At 43.1% G+C, this 25,626-nt stretch overlaps 1 protein-coding gene across 2 annotated transcripts in view; it reads right to left on the bottom strand.

Moving 5' to 3' along the window:
- The window catches only part of LOC106565903 (pappalysin-1), a 125,708-nt gene extending 100,368 nt beyond the window's left edge, over positions 1-25,340 (bottom strand). The window contains exons 1-4 of one of the 2 annotated variants that reach the window (XM_045691089.1): positions 24,150-25,340; positions 13,190-14,291; positions 1,068-1,213; positions 415-708 (exon numbers count right to left, since the gene is read on the bottom strand). In XM_045691089.1, coding sequence (XP_045547045.1) covers positions 415-708; positions 1,068-1,213; positions 13,190-14,291; positions 24,150-24,540 — 1,933 coding nt within the window. In that variant the 5' untranslated portion in view covers positions 24,541-25,340. The remainder of the gene's footprint in view (positions 1-414; positions 709-1,067; positions 1,214-13,189; positions 14,292-24,149) is intronic. The other variant, XM_045691078.1, reaches the window with a different exon arrangement.
- Positions 25,341-25,626: the final 286 nt, after the last annotated feature.

Raw genomic sequence — 25,626 nt, forward strand, 5'->3', positions numbered from 1 at the left:
TTCTCAAGTTTGTAATTTCCACTTAGAAATGTCACACTTGATTTTCCCTTATGAAAAATGCATCAACCACTTCAAAAATATCCATTCATTATTTTCTGTTGCTGCAGGATTATTTTCCTGGTGTAGGAGACTGGCTCAAATTAAGATCCTACATCTTTATGTGACACTCAGGGTCAGCATACTGTATGGTAGGACATTCCTATGTTATGTGTGTTTATTTCTAAAGTGATGGGACTGCAGCGTGTGATGGATTATGGGACCATCGGCACGTGTTTGTATGATGTATCTGAGTGTGTACGCATGTGTCTGTGCCTGTTTATGCGTGTCAGAAAGTGTGCACGTGTTTGTATGTCATTTTATGTTTTTTTATTTGTCTGTGCGTGCGCGCGTGTGTCTGTATGTTACAAATCTCACCTGCATAGCTCATGTAGTTGTTGTACGGTGTGTGTGTGAAGTGGCGACGCTCGCAAGTGTCGTTGCCAGGCTCAGGGTCTCTGCAGTACTTGTACTTGGGCGTGGGGTTAGTGTCTTCACACAGATCTCCTGTCTCCAACGAGGGCTCAGTCTCCAGACACGGATCGTTACACGACTCAATCTCAGAGATCCCCCGGAACACGTGGTACAGCCCGAGACTGTGGCCGATCTCATGGATCATGGTGTGGGTGTGACCAAATGTGCCGTAGAAGGAGGGGTTCAAAACAATACCACCTATGAATGGAGAGCAGACACAGACAAACACCTATTCACACTAGAAAGTACTGGAAACTGGAGAAGGATTGAGATAATGCATTATTCATCGACCCACACAGCTTCATTATCACCTTCCTCCCTGTCAGAGCGGAGGTAGAGATGGCGAGACTGCTCGGGGCTCACACTGTAATTACTCCTAATCAACAACGGGGGCTGTTGAGAAGGGTGTGTGTGTGTGTGTGTGTGTGTGTGTGTGTGTGTGTGTGTGTGTGTGTGTGTGTGTGTGTGTGTGTGTGTGTGTGTGTGTGTGTGTGTCTGTCTGTCTGTCTGTCTGTCTGTCTGTCTGTCTGTCTGTCTGTCTGTCTGTCTGTCTTTACCCAAATGTGTTAGGGCTTCTTTGTCCCACGGCCAAGTGGCGACACCGGCCAGATCTTCATCAGACGAGTTGGCAAAGAAGACGTTCAGGTGAGTGGAGCCATCCAGATTCAGGATCTCTTTCAGCTCCTTTACATCCAAATAGGCTCTGGAGACCAGATAGAGAGAGACAGCGAGAGAGGGGGGGAGAGAGAGAGCGAGAGGGGGAGAGATAGAGGGGGGGAGAGAGAGAGAGATTTAAACAAATGTAGGAACAAGAGCCAGTTCATTTCACATCACAATAGTTAGTAGAGCAAAGATATTTCCCCAAAAATGTGATCATTTCAGAGAAAAGACCGTTAAGAAGAGAGGTAGCGAAATCATTTCAGAATAGAAAAGTCCTGGAGCTTAGACAGGCAAATTGAGACAGAATGTAGGCTGGTAGTCAAGAGACCAGTGGAGCAGGTCTGAATGAGATGTGTTTACTGTGCTTGGCTAATACTATGCTAGAAGTGGACAGGGAATAAATGACAACACATAGTCCATCACCATGAAACTGTCAGTCCCCTTCCTTCTACCCATGTCAAAAGCCCTTATCCAATAGCCAAACTGGTGGTCTTGGCAAATCCTATTGACAAGATCAGTGAATTCTTGGATGAGAGAGATATATGTTACAAATTTGAGTTTCTTCAGTTGATATTTGTCAGCTGTCTTGCGAAGAGAGACATTTGTGTTATACACACAGGGCAACTGGAAAACTGAAGGGCCCCAGAAAACTGAAGGGGGAGACGACGGCAGAAAACTGACCTGTTATATTTTATGTAATTACATCGATGATTAATTAAAGAGAGCCCTAGCGGCTTCAAATTACTAGTAAAGCAAAGCGAAGGAGAGATCTCAGACTCAGTTTGGGAGACAATCCGTAAGTGGGGAAGGAGGACAACAGAGCACAAGGGTGAAGTGGGCAGCCATAAACATGCTGACAAATGAGGACATCGTAAAAGGAAGAAGAAGAAATAAAAGTTGCCGTAAAAACCTCCTTAGTGGATAAAATATAGACTAAGCTACCACCCTCTGTGCTGCAGAAGTGGACGACAGTGGGGTGCCATGCAGCATAATTGGAGTGAATGGTCGTGGCAGGTAACATGTCAGGACATGGTTGGTTAAGCGTTGGGACAGAATAATGAAGAGGGTGAGCCAAGCCAAGTGGTGCAGACAGGTGACATGTCAGGACATGGCTGGTTAAGCGTTGGGACAGAATAATGAAGAGGGTGAGCCAAGCCAAGTGGTGCAGACAGGGGACATGTCAGGACATGGCTGGTTAAGCGTTGGGACAGAATAATGAAGAGGGTGAGCCAAGCCAAGTGGTGCAGACAGGGTCATGTGAGGACATGGTTGGTTAAGCGTTGGGACAGAATAATGAAGAGGGTGAGCCAAGCCAAGTGGTGCAGACAGGGTCATGTGAGGACATGGTTGGTTAAGCGTTGGGACAGAATAATAAAGAGGATGAGTCAAGTGGTGCAGACAGGGGACATGTCAGGATATGGTTGGATAAGCGTTGGGACAGAATAATAAAGAGGATGAGTCAAGTGGTGCAGACAGGGGACATGTCGTTATTGCTGTTAGTTGCTAGAGTTAGACCCCTGCTACTATTGATCTGGCTCTTCTAGATTGATTTCCCTCCGCTCCTTCAGAGAAATAAGTCCAGACCAGTAGGTGAGGAAGGATAAGGATGCTGTATAGGCTTAGTTCCTGGGATGGGATCTTGGCCAGGTGTGTTTGGAATAAGAGACGGCATAGTGGAAAAGTCCTGCTCGGCCTGTGGGAAACCGGAGGCGCGCACAGGGGCCAGGCCTACAGAGAGCACATGATATAAGGTCCTTCTTCCTAATAATTTCAGGAATTTCATTATTTCCTCGGAAAATATTTGTCCGGCTTTTTGGCCATGCATGAGGGGAAAAAAGGGTCAGGGGGGTTTAATGGTGAGATGAGTAAATCAACAACAGATAAAAGCAGTACTATTGTAGGTCAGAACCCATCTAAACTGAGTTCAATTAAGTCTAATGTATTGGCTCTGTGACAACAACACAACACACATCAGATGTGGACTGGATGGACGGATGCAGGCTTTAGCTTGACTGCATGAAAACAGGCTCGGCTGCAAATGTGTCTGTCAGGGTGCATGGATTTGCACTCTTCTGTGTGTATACATGTCATCAGCTTTGTATGAAAGTAATTGACTGCTTGATGTAGTGGGAGGCTGTTAAAAAAGGGTAGAGAGCAGTGGCTGTCTGACCAGTGGCCTGTATTCATGGATGCCAAGGGAAGCCAGGCTTCCCCAAATATTTGACCAATAAAAAATATGAATTATAAAATAATTTATCTTTCATCTCTCTGTGTTTTCATAATTTTATGTAAATTCGCAAGTGGCTGAATCTTACCGGAGATATCATCAGAGCGAGGGAACCAGCGCCTCTTAGTATGTGTAGCCCATGTATCTGATGCTGTCTGGAGCAAAAGAGTATGACGTTGTCGCCGTAGCATTTCATTGATTGATGCCAGCAAGAATTTGGACTCCCTTGATGCATTTTTAAAATAAAAGATCTAGCCAATCAGCGTTGAGCTGAGCTCAACTTTGGGTTGTCCTGGTGCAGCAAAACGCCCTGCAAGGGAGGCCAGTTTGGATTTGGATTCACACAATCAAATCCCATCCAAAGCAAAATGTCAATTTCAGAAAAACGTGTCTGTTTCTGATCTGCTTGTGCTGATGTCCTGCAGTAAGTAGCTTGCTAAATCGGCCCTTTTCTAAGCCATGGATGGAGATGTGGATTTGGACTTAATTCTCTGTACAGGCAATGATTATGACAGCGATTCTGATTTAATCATAAATTAATATGTTGTGCCACTGGCCTGAGAGATTGAAGTTCAATATGTAGCCTAGATGTAGCCTAGTATGCTCATGTTACTAGCTAGCTAACTTAGCTGGTTCATTGTTGCCCATGCGAGAAAGTTAAGCTAGCAAGCATTTTAGCTACAGTGGCTTATGAAAGTATTCACCCCCTGTGGCATTTTTCCTATTTTGTTGCCTTACAACCTGGAATTAAAATGTATTTTTGGGGGGTTTGTATCATTCGATTTACACAACATGCCTACCACTTTGAAGATGCATTTTTTTTTTGTGAAACAAACAAGAAATAAAATAAAAAACTGAAAACTTGAGCACGCATATCTATTCACCCCCATAAAGTCAATACTTTGTAGAGCCACCTTTTGCAGCAATTACATCTGCAAGTCTCTTGGGGTATGTCTCTTTACGCTTGGCACATCTAGCCACTGGGATTTTTGCCCATTCTTCAAGGCAAAACTGCTCCAGCTCCTTCAAGTTGGATGGGTTCCGCTGGTGTACAGCAATCTTTAAGTCATACCACAGATTCTCAATTGGATTGAGGTCTGGGCTTTGACTAGGCCATTCCAAGACATTTAAATGTTTCCCCTTAAACCACTCGAGTGCTGTTTTAGCAGTATGCTTAGGGTCATTGTCCTGCTGGAAGGTGAACCTCCATCCCAGTCTGAAATCTCTGGAAGACTGAAACAGCTTTCCCTCAAGAATTTCCCTGTATTTAGCGCCATCCATCATTCCTTCAATTCTGATCAGTTTCCCAGTCCCTGCCGATGAAAAACATCCCTACAGCATGATGCTGCCACCACCAAGCTTCACTGTGGGGATGGTGTTCTCAGGGTGATGAGAGGTGTTGGATTTGTGCCAGACATAGCGTTTTCCTGGATGGCCAAAAAGCTCAATTTTAGGCTCATCTGACCAGAGTACATTCTTCCATATGTTTGGGGAGTCTCCCACATGCCTTTTGGTGAACAACAAATATGTTTGCTTATTTTTTTCTGGCCACTCTTCCGTAAAGCCCAGCTCTGTGGAGTGTATGGCTTAAAGTGGTCCTTTGCACAGATACTCCAATCTCTGCTGTGGAGCTTTACAGCTCCTTCAGGGTTATCTTTGGTCTTTTTGTTGCCTCTCTAATTAATGCCCTCTTTGCCTTGTCCGTGAGTTTTGTTGGCGGCCCTCTCTTGGCAGGTTTGTTGTGGTGCCATATTCTTTCTATTTTTTAATAATGGATTTAATGGTGCTCTGTGGGATGTTCAAACTTTCAGATATTTTTTTATAACCCAACCCTGAACTGTACTTCTCCACAACTTTGTCCCTGACCTGTTTGGAGAGCTCCTTGGTATTCATGGTGCCGCTTGCTTGAGGGTGCCGCTTGCTTGGTGGCGCCCCTTGCCAGTGTTCCAGACTCTGGGGACTTTCAGAACATGTGTATATATACTGAGATCATTTGACACTTAGATTGCACACAGGTGGACTTTATTTAACAAATTATGTGACTTCTGAATGTAATTGGTTGCAGCAGATCTTATTTAGGGGCTTCATAGCAAAGAGGGTGAATACATATACACGCACCACTTTTACGTTTTTTTTCTTTATTATTATTTTTTTAAACAAGTAATTTTTTTCATTTCGCTTCACCAATTTGGACTATTTTATGTCTGTTCATTATATGAAATCCAAATAAAAATCAGTTTAAATTAGAGGTTGTAATGCAACAAAATAGGAAAAACGCCAAGGGGGCGAATACTTCTGCAAGGCACTGTAGGAAGCCTGTGATAACAAAAACTAAAAGCATACTGTATGACAGAACCATAGACCGTTTTGCCAACATGAAAGAGAGGATGGCATTGTACAGTAAGGTGAGCCAAACATTTGTTTTGCTTGCGTGCACTCACACAGAAATCAGTACCATGGACAGCCACATGATATTTAGCAACATTGGACTAAATTGTTTTTGGTATAATTAAGTTAATTTTCAGTGTATTAAAGCATATATAACCTTGTTGATTTGATGTTTAAATGTTTAAGTTGAAATGGTGCAGGAATAGCGGAGGCAGTGCTCCTGTTGTCTTTGTGCTGACTCTGTGGTAACTCTGTGGTAACTCTGTGGTAACTCTGTGGTTCTAAATTACTAGTTGTTTAGTAAACTGTAGAAAACATTAACTTGCTTGACCTTGCAGGTCATAACTGTTTGCTACATGCAATATCTGCTTTGTGGACTTCACTGGTCAGATGTTGCTCTCCGGTTATGTGATGAAACAAACATATGTGTAGTTGAATGTATTCCGCCACTGTGACTGTTGTCTTTTTGATATCACGGGCCAGCCTAATTGTATATCACAATGGCGTATGAACGAACGCGTTATAGAGCAAACAACGCAACATAGGTTATAATATGGCTTTTTTACTGGTTTGGCCTTCTCAGTGATTTTACCCACACACCGCTACTGTGTCTGGCACTACTTTAGCCAGTGGGGCCTCTGGGAGTGAATATTCCAGTCTTGAGCCTGTCCTGCAATTGACTTTGTCTCTCTCCCTTTCTAACACTCGCTCTCACTTTCCCTGTCTCTCCCTCCTCTCTTTTGTGCTCTCCCCATCTCTAACGCCCTCCCTCCCTCCAGTTCTCTCTATTTCCATCCTCCCTCCCACTCTCCCTTTCCTGGCTCCCAGTCTCTTCTCTAAGGATGTCTCTGGTTTAACCCAAATTAGGACCTGATGGGTCAGTTTCACCCCCCTCAGCGCTCCTCTCCCCTCATCTCTCACCCTTCATCCTCTATCCTTCGCCCCTTGCCCCATATTCCTCGTCCATTGCCCCTTGTGAGCCACAGGGGAGAGACAATTTTCCATTCATTTGAAGACTTTTCATGCATGCCCTGGGAAGAACATATACTGTAGATCACTTAGAAAGACACAGAGAGAGAGAGAGAGAGAGAGAGAGAGAGAGAGAGAGAGAGAGAGAGAAGTCGAGAGAAGAGCCTCAGAGAGAAGAGGCGGGAAAAAAATTGGAAAATGTAACTTCACTAAATTCAGATGTCAGCGGGCATCTGTTCTGGGGCAGTCCAGGGTGTAAAGAGAGCTCAAACTGCAGTGTTAATGCTTTTATATCTGATACATATTAAATGAAAGATTATGACTTCATCCATTTACACCCATATATAATTCATATAAGCCCATAAATTTGCCTCGTATACATACGTCTGGGGCTGCTGAGTGTGAAACGCTACGGTGAGTTGGCATGGTGATGGCGGCCTCACGCCAAGAACACTTTTAAATCGGTGGGCCCCTCAGCTCTCCTGTCATCGGCTTGGTCAACACCGCAGATCCTAAAGGCCTCATTCATCCGTGCCGTTATTACCACACTGACACGCTCTTTTTCTCCATCCTTAATCTTTTGTGCTTTTTCCCGCTCTATGGAGGACACAACCTACGTAAGACCAAGTTTTGACACTAGGATTCAAAAGTTGGACACCCAAGCTAGACAACTGGGACTTCCAGAGTTAGAGTTAAAGTACAGTATAGAGAATATGTGCCTAGAAACACATGATAAAGTTTCCAGTGCTTGTAGTGTATCTGTTTATCTTAAGTGGAGACTCTTAATAGTGTTGGTGGTGTGTCCATACCAACCAATCATGACCTTAAAGTGGGGTTTCAGAGGTGTTGGGACAGTCTTGAAAATGTGTTGGCATTCTCAGGTCAAATTCAACATGACAGTGTTGCATGTGAATGCCACTGGATGACATTTCTGTACTATCTCACCCACGTAAATTCCAAATCAACTCCTGATTTGGAGCTTTTCCAAATCAATTAAACTCCTGTTGTGATCTTCAGACTCATCCCTTACGTCTAACTCTATGGAGGCGATAGCAATACAGTACTTCAACTGTCTTTCCTCTTCAGTGGAGGTAGATGGAAACATACCACCTCTCCACCCCCCTCCCTGACCTCAATAATAATATTAATAATAATTTGGGGGTGTGCTTATATTTGTTCTGTATATTTGTTCTGTTACACACTTGTGTAATGGAAATGTGTTTCTTGAGACACCCGCAGGGAGTGGCGTCACAGCCAGGGTCACCATTATCCAGTGGCCCATGAGCTATTGGGGTTAACTGCCTTGCTCAAGGGCACAGTGACAGATTTTTCACCTTGTCAGCTACGATATTCGAACCAGCAAATTGTTGGTTACTGGCACATCGCTCTAAGCACGAGTCTACCTTCCACCCAATGACCCCCATCACCCCACCTCAGCTGATGACATGTGAGGACGAACCCACAAAGACGAGTGCAGGTGAACTCACACAGAGAGAGAGAGAGAGAGAGAGAGAGAGAGAGAGAGAGAGAGAGAGAGAGAGAGAGAGAGAGAGAGAGAGAGAGAGAGAGAGAGAGAAAATTGGCCATTAACCTACCACAGAGAGACAGTAATGCGCGGAGGGGCCAGGCGGGAACAAATTGCCCTCCACCCCTGACAAAGCTGGGCCAGAGGCGTGACGGCCTCCAGATCAATCAGTAAATCTAAGTAGGATCTACGTGGAAGGAAATACTTTTCTATAGGTTGTAGAATGTATTCAATTTAGTTGAGTCTTACTTGAACTTCTATCCAGTTTCCAACCAGGCAAGATCGAATGTCTATTTTTTGTGTTTCAAAGACAAGCATCAGTTTATTTTTCTCAGAAAGCTGTCAGAGTTATCATGTCCTCTTACTCTCTGCAAAGGATACTAACTGTTGTTTCACCTCAGATTTTCACATACCGGTAAGCACAGTCAGGACCAGACATAAGTAAGAATGTCATCCCATGAAAAATCCCCTGACAATAACATCAAATATCAGCACAACCGTAAAACAGCATAACAACAAAGGCCTGTGAAAACAATGCAAAATATTTCCTTTTATGCGAGGGGATTGTTAGGTATTATCAGTGGTATTTCCAGAGGAGCCTCTGTCTGTGGACTGCAGAGAAGAGCAGCTAGCGATGCAGAGCTGCTGAGCCGAGCGGCCTACCACTGTCCCCTCATAGCCAGATTCCTAAACACACTAAGTGGTAACAGGCATGAGGGCTACAAAAATAAATGCAGGACCTCACAGCCATTGTTCCCTTGCGTATGTAGTGCGTAGTTCGTCCAGAATTCCACAATTAAGGAGGAATGTCGAATAATGTTTGTAATGCGGCCCTCCATGAGGTTCTCTAGACATACCATAATCAAACCAAAATAAAGAAGCACTCGGGGAGCTTCTCTTTTTTCAACTTCAGAATTCTCTCTCTTTCTTCATTTCTCTTTCAATCTCTCTTATCCCCCCTTTTAAGAGCCCATCTTTCATATGTCTGCAGGGAGATTTGAATGGAAGGGACTGTAAGTGTGTGCCAATAGCTGATTTCTATGAGACGTCGTCTTGGCTGACTGTTGATGAATGACTTTGTGATGATGACTGAAACGGAGGGGAGGAAAGAGATGGCAAACCCACCTGCTTCTTCTTTCTGATGTCGCCTCACACAGAGTTGTTTAGCAGCCATGTTAAATACAGAGAGTGCCAGCGAGACAGTACTTCCAGGCCTTTGCAATGAGCATGATAGAAAACAGCCTAGTGCCTTGAATCTGGCTACATCAGAAAGACACAAATATTCCCCACAATAGCCCTATTTGGGGCTTTTTCCACCCCCCTCTCTTTAGCATGACGCTGTCCAAAAACATCTACTAGCATCTGACATTGGTAGATTTTTTTTCTCCAGTCACCGCTAGAAATTCAAGACCACAAGGACCCTCTACAACCGCTGCAAAATGTCTCTGTCCTCAGTGTTCGAGTTTCACGGCCGCCAAGAAAAACCCTTTACTACTGGAGCCCCTCAAGGTCCATGACAAAAAGCAGTTCCAGAGAGAACCAGAAACCGTTTTTCTCACTGCTGCTCAATCATCCTCCATGGCACAGAGTAGGAATCCTGCACATACTGGCAGGTATTAGAGCAGTGGAGGCCTCAGCATCTCCTCTCAGTAACCCTAACAAACTGCTGGAAAAAATATGTATTTTATTTCAATGTTTTTATGAATACCACTAGCAACAACAGAATAAACAAATTTTGAATTACATACCTACAGAAGAAAATAAGAGAATATCTTCTTTCTAATGATGTCAACTTTATTTCTCAACTAAAATGGAATAAATTACACTCACTGGAGTATCTAACATAGGCTTTGAAAAAGCACCCACGAATAGGCTACCAGTGTGGCAAGTGCCGCTGGCTGCTGGTAAGCTTTCTTGACTTGGACATTCATTTTTGCCAACACATAGCTAACCTTTGTTTAACCACATGCTCTTAAAGAACAAAATTGGAGTTACCTTTCCAGTTTATAGTCTTTGTAAGAGTTAACACTTCCTCTTCCAATTATAATGTGGGGAGAACAAAATAATTTAAAACTAAGTACCTGATCTATTTATTGTAAAATGTTGATTACTTCTCCTTGCCATTATCATTCACCTGATGATAAGACAAGACATGCAAAAAATACAGTACCAGTCAAAAGTACCAGTACCAGTCAAAAGAGGTTTTCTTTATTTTTACCATTTTCTATATTGTAGAATAATAGTGAAGACATCAAATCTATGAAATAATAACATGTGGAATCATGTAGTAACCAAAAAAAACGTTTCTTCAAGTGCAGTCGCAAAAACCATGAAGCGTTATGATGAAACTGGCTCTCATGAGGACCGACACAGGAAAGGGAGAGCCAGAGTTACCTCTGCTACAGACAAAACATTCATAAGAGTTACCAGCCTCAGAAATTGCAGCCCAAATAAATGCGTCACGGAATTCAAGTAACAGACACATATTAAAGTCAACTGTTCAGAGGAGACTGCGTGAATCCGGCCTTCATGGTCGAATTGCTGCAAAGACACCACTACTAAAGAACACCAATAATAAGAAGAGACTTGCTTGGGCCAAGAAACATGAGCAATGGACATTAGACTGGTGGAAATCTGTCCTTTCGTCTGATGAGACCAAATTTGAGATGTTTGGTTCCAACCGCCGTGTCTTTGTGAGACACAGAGTAGCTGAACGAACGATTTCTGCATGTGTGGTTCCCACCGGGAAGCATGGAGGAGGAGGTGGGATGGTGCTTTGCTGGTGACACTGTCAGTGATTTATTTAGAATTCAAGGCACATTTAACCAACATGGCTACCACAGCATTCTGCAGCGATACACCATCCCATCTGGTTTGTGCTTAGTGGGACTACCATTTGTTTTCAACAGAACAATGACCCAACACACCTCCAGGCTGTGTAAGGGCTATTTGACCAAGAAGGAGAGTGATAGGGTGCTGCATCAGATGACCTGGCCTCCACAATCACCCTACCTCAATCCAATTGAGATGGTTTGGGATGAGTTGGACCACAGAGTGAAGGGAAAGCAGCCAACAAGTGCTCAGCATATGTGGGAACTCCTTCAAGACTATTGGAAAAGCATTCCAGGTGAAGCTGATTGAGAGAATGCCAAGAGTGTGCAAAGGCAAAGGGTGGCTCTCTGAAAATGTTTACATCTAAAATATATTTAGATTTGTTTAACACTTTTTTGGTTACTACATGATTCCATATATGTTATTTCATAGTTTTGATGTCTTCACTATTATTCTACAATGTAGAAAATAGTCAAAATAAAGAATGAGTGGAAGAATGCCTGGAAGAGACTCAGCTGATGGAGTGTCTCAGGAGTCCAAACTTTTGACTGGTAATGTATTTGTTGCTAACGTGTAATATGATGGGGGTCCCTAGTTTTGCTGGTTTGCCTAGGAGGGGATCCCTGAGTAAGAAAAGGTTGAAGACCCCTGTCCTATAACATTCTTCCCGAGGCTTAAAGAGAAGAGCAATACCAGTGCAAAGGCGTATCGGCGCCCATTTTCCCCTGCCGAGGGAGATATACTTCCCCCACAAAAATGTCTCTCGAAGGTAGTGTTACACTGAAATGAGTCCCTACTGCCGCTAGCAGAGTGATGCTGGCCGCTCTCCTTGACCTCTAATTGCTCCTTCTGGTCTGTCTAGAGTGTCATTGTTTCCAATCTCACTAGCTCTCCAATCAATCTAGCTTAATTAGGGCTGCAGAGTATAGACAGAGAGCAAGGAAGAGAAAAGAGGTTGAAAAATGAAAAGAGAAAAGATCTGTCTGGCCCCCCCAAGTGTGGAAGGTGATTGAGCCTGTGTGAAAGCCAGATTGGACTAACAGTCCCAGAGAACACCCAGCTGGGCCAGACACACACACCGCCGGGGGTAGAGTTACACTCTGCTCAAAAAGGACCAGCCAGGAGACAGTAGGACTGACTGACTGTGTATCAAAACCTCACAATCATGGACAGTGGATCACAGCATTGAATAAGAACATTGTTGAGGGTAGAATGCCATGTCAGGAACATATATTGAGTGTACAAAACATTAGGAAAACATCCCCTTTAGCCCTCAGAACAGCCTCAATTCATTGTGGGACTCTACAAGGTGTTGAAAGCGTTCCACAAGGATGCTGGCCCATGTTGACTCCAATGCTCTCCACAGTTGTGTCAAGTTGTCTGGATGTCCTTTTGGTGGTGGACCATTCTTGATACACATGGAAAACTGTTGAGCGTGAAAAACCCAGCAGCGTTGCAGTTCTTGACACACTTGTACCGGTGTGCATGGCACCTACTACCATACCCTGTTCAAAAGCATTTCAATCTTTTGTCTTACCCATTTAGCCTCTGAATGGCACACATACACAATCCATGTCTCAAGGCTTAAAAATCCTCCCTTAACCTGTCTTCTCCCCTTCAACTACACTGATTGAAGTGGATTTGACATGTGACATCAATAAGGGATCATAGCTTTCACCTGGATTCACCTGGTCAGTTTATGTCATGGAAAGAGCAGGTGTTTCTAATGTTTTGTTCACTCAGTGTATATAATACTTGATTGTACTTACAATTACTTTTTCTTTAACAATTTTCTGACACAAAACTGTTGACTAGACCCTGACAAATGGGCAAATCGTAAATTGACGATGTGTATCAAATGGATATGAAAATCTCCCTTTGACATCAATGTATGATTTGTGAGATTTTGGCGCTAATTTTGGCCCTAAGCTGTCTTGAATATCTGTATCAAATGCCTATGCAAAATCTCTCATTGACATCAATTCATGATCTGTGAAAAACTTTTAAAATTGAACACCAAGCTATATCTTTGTTTAGGACTCATGAAGCAGAGATATAAACACAGACAGAGAGCTGACCTGTGTGGAGAGGAGCGGTTGAAGCAGGTCTTGGTCACATCCGTCACATTGGGGTTACAGCAGTCTCCGTTGTCATAGAAGAAGTTGTCCCAGTTACACTCGGGGTCGCACACCCCGTTGCCCTGCTTGTACTCGGGGCATCGGCTGCGGTGCCTCTTACAGTCGCCTGCGTCGAAGCCTGTAAGTGTGTGGTTACACTCTGGGTCACATGCCTCGTCGCCCACTTTGCTGATGTCACAGTTGGCCAGGACCAGACGGTGGCGCAGGGAAGAGTTGGTGACATTGTGGACGCTCAACTCCCAGGTGATGTTGTAGACAGCGAAGGCCTTGTTGAGGTCCTGGTGTTGCAGTTGGATCTGATGAGGAGTGACAGTGGGCCTGCGCCCAGCATCGTCCCACACGTTGACCACACGGTATCGTATCGTCTTGGGTTTCCGGAAGGTCCAGGTGCGGTTGTAGTTGGTCACCACTTCCACGTTATCGCAGATAGTTTGACCACAGGTTGGGGGTTCCAGGGTGGTATCCAAGGACCCTCCACTTCCACTTCCTCCTACCCCTTCAGCCTGCCCCACCCTGCTGCTGCTACCCTCCTCTTGCTGGGGGAAGCTGCCATCCTTCACAGTCAGCCACTTTCTGGCCGGGTGCTCAAAGGTCTCCCGGATCACCAGCTGAGGCTCATCTTGAGGATCCTCGTGACCCTGCATATCCCTGATTATCTGCCTCTGTCCCCGGGCCTCCCTCCACAGATTTACCCTCTCCACAGCCCCACGGTAGTTATGGTTCAGAGCGTTCCCGCCCACCATCAGCACCTTACACTTCTTGGTTAGATAGCTGAAGACGTTGCCCGACTGTTCCCGGCTAACACCCACCTGGGCGCCGTTGACGTAGAGTTTCATGTAGAGGCCGTCGTAGGTTACTGCCAGGTGGGCCCAGGTGTTGGGCAGGTATTGGCCATTGGAGTGGATGGAGGTGACTTTGTGGGCACGGTCCGTCTTTAAGGAGAAGAAGAAGCGTGGGTCGCAGTTACCCTGCTCACTGACCGCCCGGATGCCCAGCAGCCAGCCCCGGTCGCTGGAGGCATAGAAACACTTATCATACAGACCTGGGAGAAAGCAGAGAGCGAGAGAGTCAGTTAACATGAGATAGAGAGACATGGTAAGAAAGAAAGAGGGAGAGAGACAGAGAATAGAAGGATAGAAAGAGAGAAAAAAAGAGAGAATGAAGCTTTGACTTTCAGATGTTCTTTAGTACGTTACCTAAGAGACACCTTCAATTAAAGTTGCACTATGCAGAAAACGCTCCACCATTTCTTGGTTGCTAAAACTCTAATAGTTCGCCAAATTTCAATTATGTGACAAAATAAGCTTGCATAGTGTAGAGAATCATTGTACCATCTAAACAGCTGTGAAATATATATTCCATAACCAAAAATATTGTTGTTTCAGCTGTTTGAAGCTGGTGTACAAAACCGAAAGTAAGAGAGGCAAAAACAAAAGAACGGGAAGCATAGAAATAGCACACATAGAACAGATCTACCGCTTCTTAGACTTGCTTTCAAGTAGAATAATAGATCTATAACTCACATTTCTATGTGAATTTGGCCAGGTCCCCCAAAAGGTTACATAGTGCAACTTCAATTAAAAGAGAACAACACAATCCAGATAGAAAGAGAGAGAGAGAGAGAGAGAAAGAAAGAAAGAGCCAGAGGGAGAAAGAGAGAGGGAGAAAGAGCCAGAGCGTTGGATAGTTCGCTGATCACCTCTGGGACAGAGAGAAAGAGTAGATGTTAATCAACACTGAGCAGCACTGGGAGCCAGCATTTGTCTCAGTTAATAACATTTTTAAAGTTTAGTCTCAGGGGCTTCACGGCTTTGTCTCCTGAACATCATCAACCTAGGAGGTCTGCCTCGAGTCACCCTCATCCAATTTACTGTTCATTTGACATATTTTGAAATGAAACAGTAAAATGAACAGTAAAATGTAGACACTCTACTGTAAAGTTTGTTTTATAATTCATCCAACAAAATGTCAAATGCATCAGTGTGCCACGTAATCACATTCTCTCATTCATCAGATGTAGGCATTAACAATAAGGTACAGATTATGTGGTAGATGTACTAAAACGATACATTTGAAGATAGCATCAGAAAAATGTCCTGGAAATTGAGTTAAGGTGCATGCAGTATTTAGCTTGGGGAGACCCATAGACTCTTACAATGAATATTTCATGATTATGAGGCCATTTTAACATTTTGGGGAACCAGAAGACGTAGTTTCATGCAAAACCCTTGTTATGCTAGAGGCACCAAAACACCTTTTTCCTGTTGCACTTGGAAAGCATACAGTATGTCAAGTTCAGTATGGTAATGTCTTTTCACTTCCCAGGGGATCTCTGAATGCTAAATGTTTATGTTTAGTGTGTTTGTTGTGTGTGTGTGTGTGTGTGTGTGTGTGTGTGTGTGTGTGTGTGTGTGTGTGTGTGTGTGTGTGTGTGTGTGTGTGTGTGTGTGTGTGTGTGTGTGTGCCTGTACGTGTGTGTTTGAGTGTGTGTTCATGCGTGCATACATGTGTGAACAGTTCATGTGTATACGCCTATGCACATACACCAGAGCCCCTCAAGCATGAGGGAATCCATGTGCTCACAAAATATTTTGGGGACCACCACTGCCAGGGGCATACGTTACTCACATGTACAAACACGAGGGAAAGCAGCTCCTGAGTGGTGCAGCGGTCTAAGGCACTACATCCCAGTGTAAGAGGCATCACTACAGTCCCTGGTTCAAATCCAGGCTGTATCACATCCGGCTGTGATTGGGAGTCCCATAGGGCCAGGGTAGGCCGTCATTGTAAATAAGAATTTGTTCTTAACTGACTTGCCAAGTTAAATAAAGGTTAAATCTCCATTCCTTCCCAATCTACATAATGCAATAACGAGACCCAAGCTAGGACTTCTTCATACAATGTGAACCAAGTAGGAGTATCCGATGCAATCCCCAACCCATCTTTGTTACGCCCTCTATATAGGACTTATTTATTTAACTAGGCAAGTTAGTTAAGAACAAATTCTTATTTACAATGACAGCCCTAACCTGGACAACGCTGAGCCAATTGTGCGCCGCCCTATGGGACTCCCAATCACAGCCGGTTGTGATACAGCCTGGAACCGAACCAGGGTCTGTAGTGACACCTCGAGCACTGAGAGTGCGGGAGCCCACAGTTCGGGAGCCCACAGTTCCTCAATTAATTAATATGATCATGCTGATTAAAATCCGATCAAGGTCTTCACTCCCTTTAACATGATGCACATTAAGTAGGAGGATGTCCTCGTTTGCTGAAAGGGGGATATTCTAATGGCCAAGCCATTCAAAGAGCTTGGTGGGGTTCAATGTCAAGGTCAGCCGTATTTAGTGTGACGTCCTCAGTGTTTCCACTACAGTGGAAGGAAAAACTCCTCCATCTGTCAGCTAGTGCACTCAAGGCTAAAAGGTATGTTAAAATGCGTGTTGGGCTTCTAGTGTAAACAGCTGTCATAATTCTGCCATGCTCAATTAATCTAACATAGTACACTTTTCCAGACCCAACCTGCTCTGTGTTTAGATGGGGCACACACATGCACGCATGCACGGACACACACATGCACAGGTATTTGCATACACACACTGAAGCTAAGGCTAAAAGCCATTCATGTCAGTTTAGAAGGCGACCTTGCTTGCACTTGCCATTTGTCTTCCCCTAAGGAAAACACACTAAGGTACAAAAAAAGAAAACAAATGTCAGAGAAATCTGATGAAAAGCAGGGAGAGGGAACAATGGAGGCTAGCCCATTGTGTGGGCTTTTGAACTGTTCTGGCTCTGAAAGTCAGGGAAAGGGACTTTGCATTCAGACAAAGTGAAGTTGTATTTTTTACCTTTATTTAACTAGGCAAGTCAGTTAAGAGCAAATTCTTATTTCCAATGATGGCCTAGGAACAGTGGGTTAACTGGCTTGTTCAGGGGTAGAACAACAGATTTTTACCTTGTCAGCTTGGGGATTCAATCTTGCAACCTTTCGGTTACTAGTCCAACGCTCTAACCACTAGGCTACCCTGCCGCCCCAAGTGATCGTCACACCGTGTATTTGACATGTTGGAAATGTACATTGATCCTTAGACTCTAAACACAATTCCTAACAGCACCAGGCTCCAGTGGGGGGTTCAATTAAATATTCAAATGACAGTCAATTACAAGTCAATTTCATTTTGCTCTATAACTAACTGGAGACATTTTTCAACAATGTAATTAACTTGAAACCTTCTCATTACGTTTAATGATTCAAAAGAGAATTGTGTAATATGCAAATGATCTCGTGGCAAACCTATACAGTAACAGACATCTTGGGGGAAATAACATTTAGAATTTTCCAGCCTTAGATTATCTCAACAGAAACACCAAAGCTCATCTACCTAGTCTGAAATCAAGAGACTACATGTAGCCTTTTGCTGTATGCCCTGTGGCTTTCCTCAAATGTATTATATAACTAGATATCTGGGTATTCAAGTTCAATACCCAGCTATCTCATTAGAAATACAGTATGTCAAAATGGTGACATTTAACCAAAGTAGTTATGTCATCTTAGATGTTATATGTTATATGTCTTAGATGTTATATGTTATATGTCTTAGATGTTATATGTCATCTTAGATGTTACAGTGCCTTGCGAAAGTATTCGGCCCCCTTGAACTTTTCGACCTTTTGCCACATTTCAGGCTTCAAACATAAAGATATAAAACTGTAATTTTTTTAATGAAGAATCAACAACAAGTGGGACACAATTATGAAGTGGAACGAAATTTATTGGATATTTCAAACTTTTTTAACAAATAAAAAACAGAAAAATTGGCCGTGCAAAATTATTCAGCCCCTTTACTTTCAGTGCAGCAAACTCTCTCCAGAAGTTCAGTGAGGATCTCTGAATGATCCAATGTTGACCTAAATGACTAATGATGATAAATAGAATCCACCTGTGTGTAATCAAGTCTCCGTATAAATGCACCTGCTCTGTGATAGTCTCAGAGGTCCGTTTAAAGCGCAGAGAGCATCATGAAGAACAAGGAACACACCAGGCAGGTCCGAGATACTGTTGTGGAGAAGTTTAAAGCCGGATTTGGATACAAAAAGATTTCCCAAGCTTTAAACATCCCAAGGAGCACTGTGCAAGCGATAATATTGAAATGGAAGGCGTATCAGACCACTGCAAATCTACGAAGACCCGGCCGTCCCTCTAAACTTTCAGCTCATACAAGGAGAAGACTGATCAGAGATGCAGCCAAGAGGCCCATGATCACTCTGGATGAACTGCAGAGATCTACAGCTGAGGTGCGAGACTCTGTCCATAGGACAACAATCAGTCGTATACTGCACAAATCTGGCCTTTATGGAAGAGTGGCAAGAAGAAAGCCATTTCTTAAAGATATCCATATAAAGTGTCGTTTAAAGTTTGCCACTAGCCACCTGGGAGACACACCAAACATGTGGAAGAAGGTGCTCTGGTCAGATGAAACCAAAATGAAACTTTTTGGCAACAATGCAAAACGTTATGTTTGGCGTAAAAGCAACACAGCTCATCACCCTGAACACACCATCCCCACTGTCAAACATGGTGGTGGCAGCATCATGGTTTGGGCCTGCTTTTCTTCAGCAGGGGCAGGGAAGATGGTTAAAATTGATGGGAAGATGGATGGAGCCAAATACAGGACCATTCTGGAAGAAAACCTGATGGAGTCTGCAAAAGACCTGAGACTGGGACGGAGATTTGTCTTCCAACAAGACAACGATCCAAAACATAAAGCAAAATCTACAATGGAATGGTTCACAAATAAACATATCCAGGTGTTAGAATGGCCAAGTCAAAGTCCAGACCTGAATCCAATCGAGAATCTGTGGAAAGAACTGAAAACTGCTGTTCACAAACGCTCTCCATCCAACCTCACTGAGCTCGAGCTGTTTTGCAAGGAGGAATGGGCAAAAATTTCAGTCTCTCGATGTGCAAAACTGATAGAGACATACCCCAAGCGACTTACAGCTGTAATCGCAGCAAAAGGTGGCGCTACAAAGTATTAACTTAAGGGGGCTGAATAATTTTGCACGCCCAATTTTTCTGTTTTTTATTTGTTAAAAAAGTTTGAAATATCCAATAAATTTCATTCCACTTCATGATTGTGTCCCAATTGTTGTTGATTCTTCACAAAAAATACAGTTTTATATCTTTATGTTTGAAGCCTGAAATGTGGCAAAAGGTCGAAAAGTTCAAGGGGGCCGAATACTTTCGCAAGGCACTGTATATGTTATATGTCTTCTTAGATGTTATATGTCTTCTTAGATGTTATATGTTATATGTTTTAGATGTTATATGTCTTCTTAGATGTTATATGTCATTGGTTATTAGTTATATATCATCTCACAACTAAAATCTGCATAGCACTAGTGCATCACTGCTGATGCATCTGCCAACACAGGCATTTATTGTCTACAGCTGGTCATGGAAGAGAAACTCTGATCCACTGTCTTGCATTTTCCTTTCTCTGATGCGGGACAGACATTCATGACCTGGTAAAAGGGCAAAAAGGTCAGATGTAAAATTAATCTCACATTAGGACACGGAACATGTGTGACATGAACTGCCATGAGGATGTAAAGCACATGGCAGCATTCAGTCAAGTTAAATTACAGTTTGAGTGTCCCCTTCCTCTTTAAAGACCATCTTTATGTAGCTTTCAAAAGCGGGACACCAATTGTAACCACATGTCAACATGTCACAATATGGAGAAGAGAAGTTACAGAGGCTCCTCAGATTGTTTTGACTGGAGGGTTAGCTCAAAGTGTCTACGCTAAAGCAAAAACCCTCGTCCTTGTTTCTAAAATGAAAGGCTGCTCAGTGACTGGTGTTGGTATAGGGTTTGCTCGTGTTTGAACGAGTGCGCAAATCAAATCAGCTAGCCAATGAAATCACAACACTGAGCTATTCCATTACTGCTACCATGGAATCTACCCTGGCTTCCTTTTTCCCTTATTTTTGGGTGGTCCTTTCAACTTCCTGTTTGCGCATGCTCATTTTGTCAGCGCTGTTCATGGTCCTGAATCTTGTTGTTCTGCTGGAATCATTCTCCTGCAGTTCCATTGGCCATATCTGCATTACAAATGACAAAGTGTGTGTGTGTGTGTGTGTGTGTGTGTGTGTGTGTGTGTGTGTGTGTGTGTGTGTGTGTGTGTGTGTCATACAGGTCAGTTTAAAATCCCCAGCTGTTCTTACTGATTGATACCAGTAAGCAGACAGCGGGCACATCTCCTCATGTCAATAGGCAGTGAGTTATCCTGGCAAGTGCCCATCATATGAATGCCTCTCTGTGTGTCTCAGAGCAAATGTTACATACTAGCTACCACAAACAAACAGGTATTACTAAGTACATGTCATACTGTACACATGTCAGCAATGCAACATACATACATCGTGGGCCCCACATATGTCAGCCATGCAACATATGTACATATACATGTTGGTTCCTGAGCCCTAGAACACCTGGCTGGCTGTGAAAGTGGTTTGGACTAGGACTTCATGAAGTATTCTACTTGCCCTTGTTTTGGGCTGTAGAGTCAATAAAGACCAGAAAGGAACCATAGACACATTTCTACAGGAGTTATCTCTGGTCCTCCGCCAGTCACTTTGGTCACACTCAGAGGTCTCCCTGTGTGTGTTGTATGGTAAACACTAAGTATATACCACACTACTGTACTACTCGTCTCCCCTCACTTATCAAACGGTGAGTTGACACGCTCAATCAAAAAGCAGTGACAGTGATAAAAACCAGGGTAAAAACAACTAGCATGAAACAGCTGTAGAAAACAAGCCTGGGTCAAAACAACAGGATGGGACTGCTTTAGGCCTGGGATTGTTGGGAGGTCTCAATTGGATTTAAAAGATTAGGCATTATAATATTTGTTGATTGGGAATTTCTTTTCTTTTTTTCATTATAAGTGTCTTTTCCCAAACACACTAATCTTAATGTTATGAAAACAAACAATAAAATGACATGCATAGGATAGGCTAAGACAAGTATGAGGTTAATATGCATTGTTGGGAAAGGGCTCTTAAGTAAGCATTTCACAGTAAAGTCTACACCTGTTGTATTCGGCATGTGACAAATAAAATGTGATTTGATTTGAATATAAGTGATATAACATTACTCGGTTGGGCTAAGACATTCATCTGAATCACAAAGCTCTCAACAGATTCCCCAAAGAGTTGAAATGCCTAGAGAGAATTTAATAAGGGTCTGGCTTAGGCTGCCCCCAACCCCAGGCCAAACCTACACTCTGAGAAAACAAGGTGCTATCTAGAACCTAAAAGGGGTCTTCGGCTGTCCCCATAGGAGAACTCTTTATAGTTCCACGTAGAACCCTTTTGATTCCAGGTAGAACCCTTTGAGTTCCATGTAGTTCTACGTGGAACACAAAAGAGTTCTACTTGGAGCCAAAAAGGCTTCTCCTGGGGGGATAGCCAAAGAGTGTAGCTAAGAGCGTAGCTAATAGACCTGGACAATATGGGCAAAAATCTATATCCAGATAAATTGACTGAATTATCACTATAATGATAAATTGAACACTAAGTTTATAACATATTACCCTTAAAACTACTGCTACTACAACTTGAAATATTGCAGCTATCAATTGTCCCATCAACAATCACCCATACTAGCTAACATTTAACTTCAAACATTACATTTCTCTAGTAGGGTACTATATGTTATTTATCGTAATGAACGATATCAGCAAAATGTTCACAATAAGTGGTCGGTGTTAATCATTTTTGGTTTATCGTCCCTGCTCTACTCCTACCCACTGGGCACAGCCTTCAATTCAACTTCTACTCCACGTTGGTTCAACGTGATTGAATTGAAATGATGTGGAAACAACATTGACTCAACCAGTGTGTCCAGTGGCTAGACCAGTGTTTCCCAAACTTGGTCCTCTGGGAGGCAAGGGGTGCACGTTTTGGTTTTCCCTTACACTACACTGCTGATTCAAATAATCAACTAGTCATCAAGCTTTGAACCAGCTGTGTAGTGTTGGGGCAAACATCTAAATGTGCACCCCTTGTGGTCCCAAGGACCAAGTTTGGGAAAAGCTGGGGTAGCCACACATCCAGACACAAATATACAACGCACGTGCACACAGGTACACCAAAAACAGGGATGGTACAGTAGACCAGAATATACAGTATGTGTGTCTCAGTCCATGAGGGGCCTTCACTAAGTACAATAACAATAACAGGTCTATCATAATAAACATACTGTGCTAAACAACACAGTAATCAAGATTGCCTTAGCAGAAGTGTGTGTGTCTGTGAGCGTGAAACCCTCCCTTCTCAAGGGTAAGTGCCTCACAAGGGGTAAACTACAATAGTACGCATCTGCACACAAGCAATCAGTTGCTTTCTACGCTCCCTGTTGGCAGCCCATGGGATCGAATCTCATACCAATCTACATCAGAAACAGTGGCACAGACACTGAAATATATAAACAGTACATAGACCTAAATAGGAAAGAAATGCCGTCAAAGATTTGGCATTGTGAATTTCAGAGTAACATGAAATAGTTTTGCCAGCTCGGTGTCTTCTCAATAAGGTTCTGTGCCTGCTCACATAATAGTCTCTACAGGCGGATTCTTTCCGGCAATGTAGGCTACCGTGTGCCGTTGCCTAGTTTACGTTGCGCAAGGTCTCGGATATCCGAGACTACTCGCATAACATTCACAAGATGCGTTGTGCGTGGATGAAGCAGACTACTTTCTCCCTCCGATCACTTTACAACGCTTAAACCACATATTAAAATCTCTAAACTGTACTGCCAAGACCCCCCAATCTATTAGAGGGTTTTAATTGTGTCAAAATTAGAGTCACCTAATTTAACGCGCATAGCCTATGTCTGGGTTTGAGGGATCTCGGACGCTCATAGCGCGCCACTCCGCGGCTCTATTCCGGTCTCGTAACCTCCACAGCCAATCCAGAAGTGTCGATTTGGGAAGCATTTTGGATTTGCGGCACGCACAGTGCTCTCTAGTCACTTCAGAATAAAACATATTTCTCTCACTCTCCCCCTTTGCCTGCTGTGACGTGCCCACGAATTCAACGTTTCTAGCATTACATCATAGTTTAAAATAGCCAGACGCCTCATAAATAACACAATTTCTACGCACGATGACATCACCTGCCAATCAAGTGATGCAGTATAAATGCCAATATCGAACAACCTTAAAATACGCTAGTTTATCTACAATTGTTATACCCAATATTTGAGTCATTTTACGCATGAAAGTTCATAGAAAGAATTTTTCAAAAAATATACCAGGTTATTCATACAGTATGTGTATAAAATCCATTCATTACAATGAGGAACTCTGTAGTAATATCACCTGTGAACGAAAATCCTATCTGAATTATCATACCCAAGTATAGGCTTATGCATGCATATACTTGGTTATGATCACTCAGATAGGATTTTCGTTCACAGGTGATATTACTACAGAGGTCCTCATTGTAATGAATGTATTTTATACACATACTGTATGAATAACCTGGTATAAAATCTCTGATACTGCTATTTTCAAGGCATTACATCATTGGTGTGGATAAGTTCTGAAATGAACTCACTCTCAACTCACTTATGAGTGCATGTTGTTTTACTGTGACAACCGTGCATGGTTTGATCTAAACAATTATATAATAATAGCCTACAAAGCTAAAGGTGAGTTATGACTTTCATTTGGTTTACTAACATAGCATACTTTATTGCTTCATGTGTGCGTTTTAATAAAATATACAGGTTTCACACTAAACTTTTAAATATGCTGTTGCGTTTTAGGTCGCATAAGACTAATAAAACCATTCCTTCATTAATTTGTGAACTGAGACAGTTGTGTAGGCTACCTGCAATCACCGTAGGAGATCGTTGACCTCCTTCTGGTTTGATCCACATCTCCAGCGTAAAATTTCCTCTCGGTATCTCTACGCCCGGTTTAAGCCGAAGTTGGTCACCCCTGCCGGTAAAATAAACAGCTTTCCCCCGACCTGGAGAGTTCTCCTCCGCCTGGGAGGAGCGCCGGCGCTGGCGAGGTACACGTCGTTCCAAGCCGGGCAAGGAGCGTTTGCCCCGGGGCAGACGTGTGGCACAAGCCCCTGGAAAGGTGGCTGTCGCCTCCCTGATACGCACCAAGTCTCTTTTGGATCTCCCCTTTCTCCGGACAGTCCCGCACTCTGATCCAAAACATAAGATGAGTATCACCAGGCAAAGCAGCCAGGGAAAAGTCCAAAGTTTCATTTTCAGGAGAAGAGGTGGTACCAGTTTTAAAAATAGCAATGAATAGAAATAAATTTGATAAATATAGGCTAAAATTCGTAGGTCCACAATGCTCTTCCCGAGTTTCGCTTTGTTTAGTTTTTTTCTTTACAGCCGCTTGTCAAACCGTAGATTCAGTCTAAATAAACCCATGAAGCATACTGTAATGTCCCCCTTTATAATGTTAAGCCACGACCCCCTTTCCTTGCCCATGTAAAAGTAAGACTCTTCTGGAGAGATTCAATGAACACAGGAATATTTGATTCATGCATATGTTCCACGGTGTCTTTTCAATGGGTCTCATTAAACCAAAGGGATGACTAATAAGTTCTCATTCAGAGGGGGATGAGGTTGATGGTGCCCCCCATCACTCCTTGGATTGTATGAGTTACTCGCAGAAACCCACAATTGTCCGCCAAACGCTTGTCACACCGTTTTGTTGTTTCCTTATCCCACCTGCAAAACAGTATACAAAATGCCACATATTAAAATTCCAAATAAGTGAAAATAAACCGACCTGTCATTATTTTATTAAAGAAAAATTCCTTGACTTGCTTTTTGATTTTCAAAAGTTGAAATGCACAACATCATCTTGTAAAGCGAGAGAGAGCTGCAGAAGTAATAAGCATTGCGATCCTCATTGATTTGCCTGAAACAGAGAGACACATGGAGAGAGAGACAGCACTGGGCGTCTGCTTTAAGAGCAATTACTCTGAAAGTCTTTTTAAGAGCGAGCAACTGATGTTTCGAATGTTCCGGGCTGTGTTTTTTTTTCAGACGAAGTGGGAAGTCACAGGTACTCACTGCAATTCCATTTTTCCATGGAACACTGTGATGGGACGGTGTTTACGGAGTTTGGAAAGCGTATGTGTATCCCTCTAGCGGCTACAATTCAAACAATCTAACACATTTTCTACACTTTCACTGATTCTGAGGCAAAACAGAGGACTTAGACTGGTAAGTGACAAGCCCTCAAACAGTTCTCTTGATGCAGTTGGATAACATCCCTATACGATTTCCTATTTAAAATATATGAAACCAATGTTGGATGTCATGTCTTAACTCTTA

This window comes from Salmo salar, chromosome ssa01 (genome assembly GCF_905237065.1).
Source record: "Salmo salar chromosome ssa01, Ssal_v3.1, whole genome shotgun sequence".
Classification (NCBI taxonomy): Eukaryota; Metazoa; Chordata; class Actinopteri; order Salmoniformes; family Salmonidae; genus Salmo; species Salmo salar.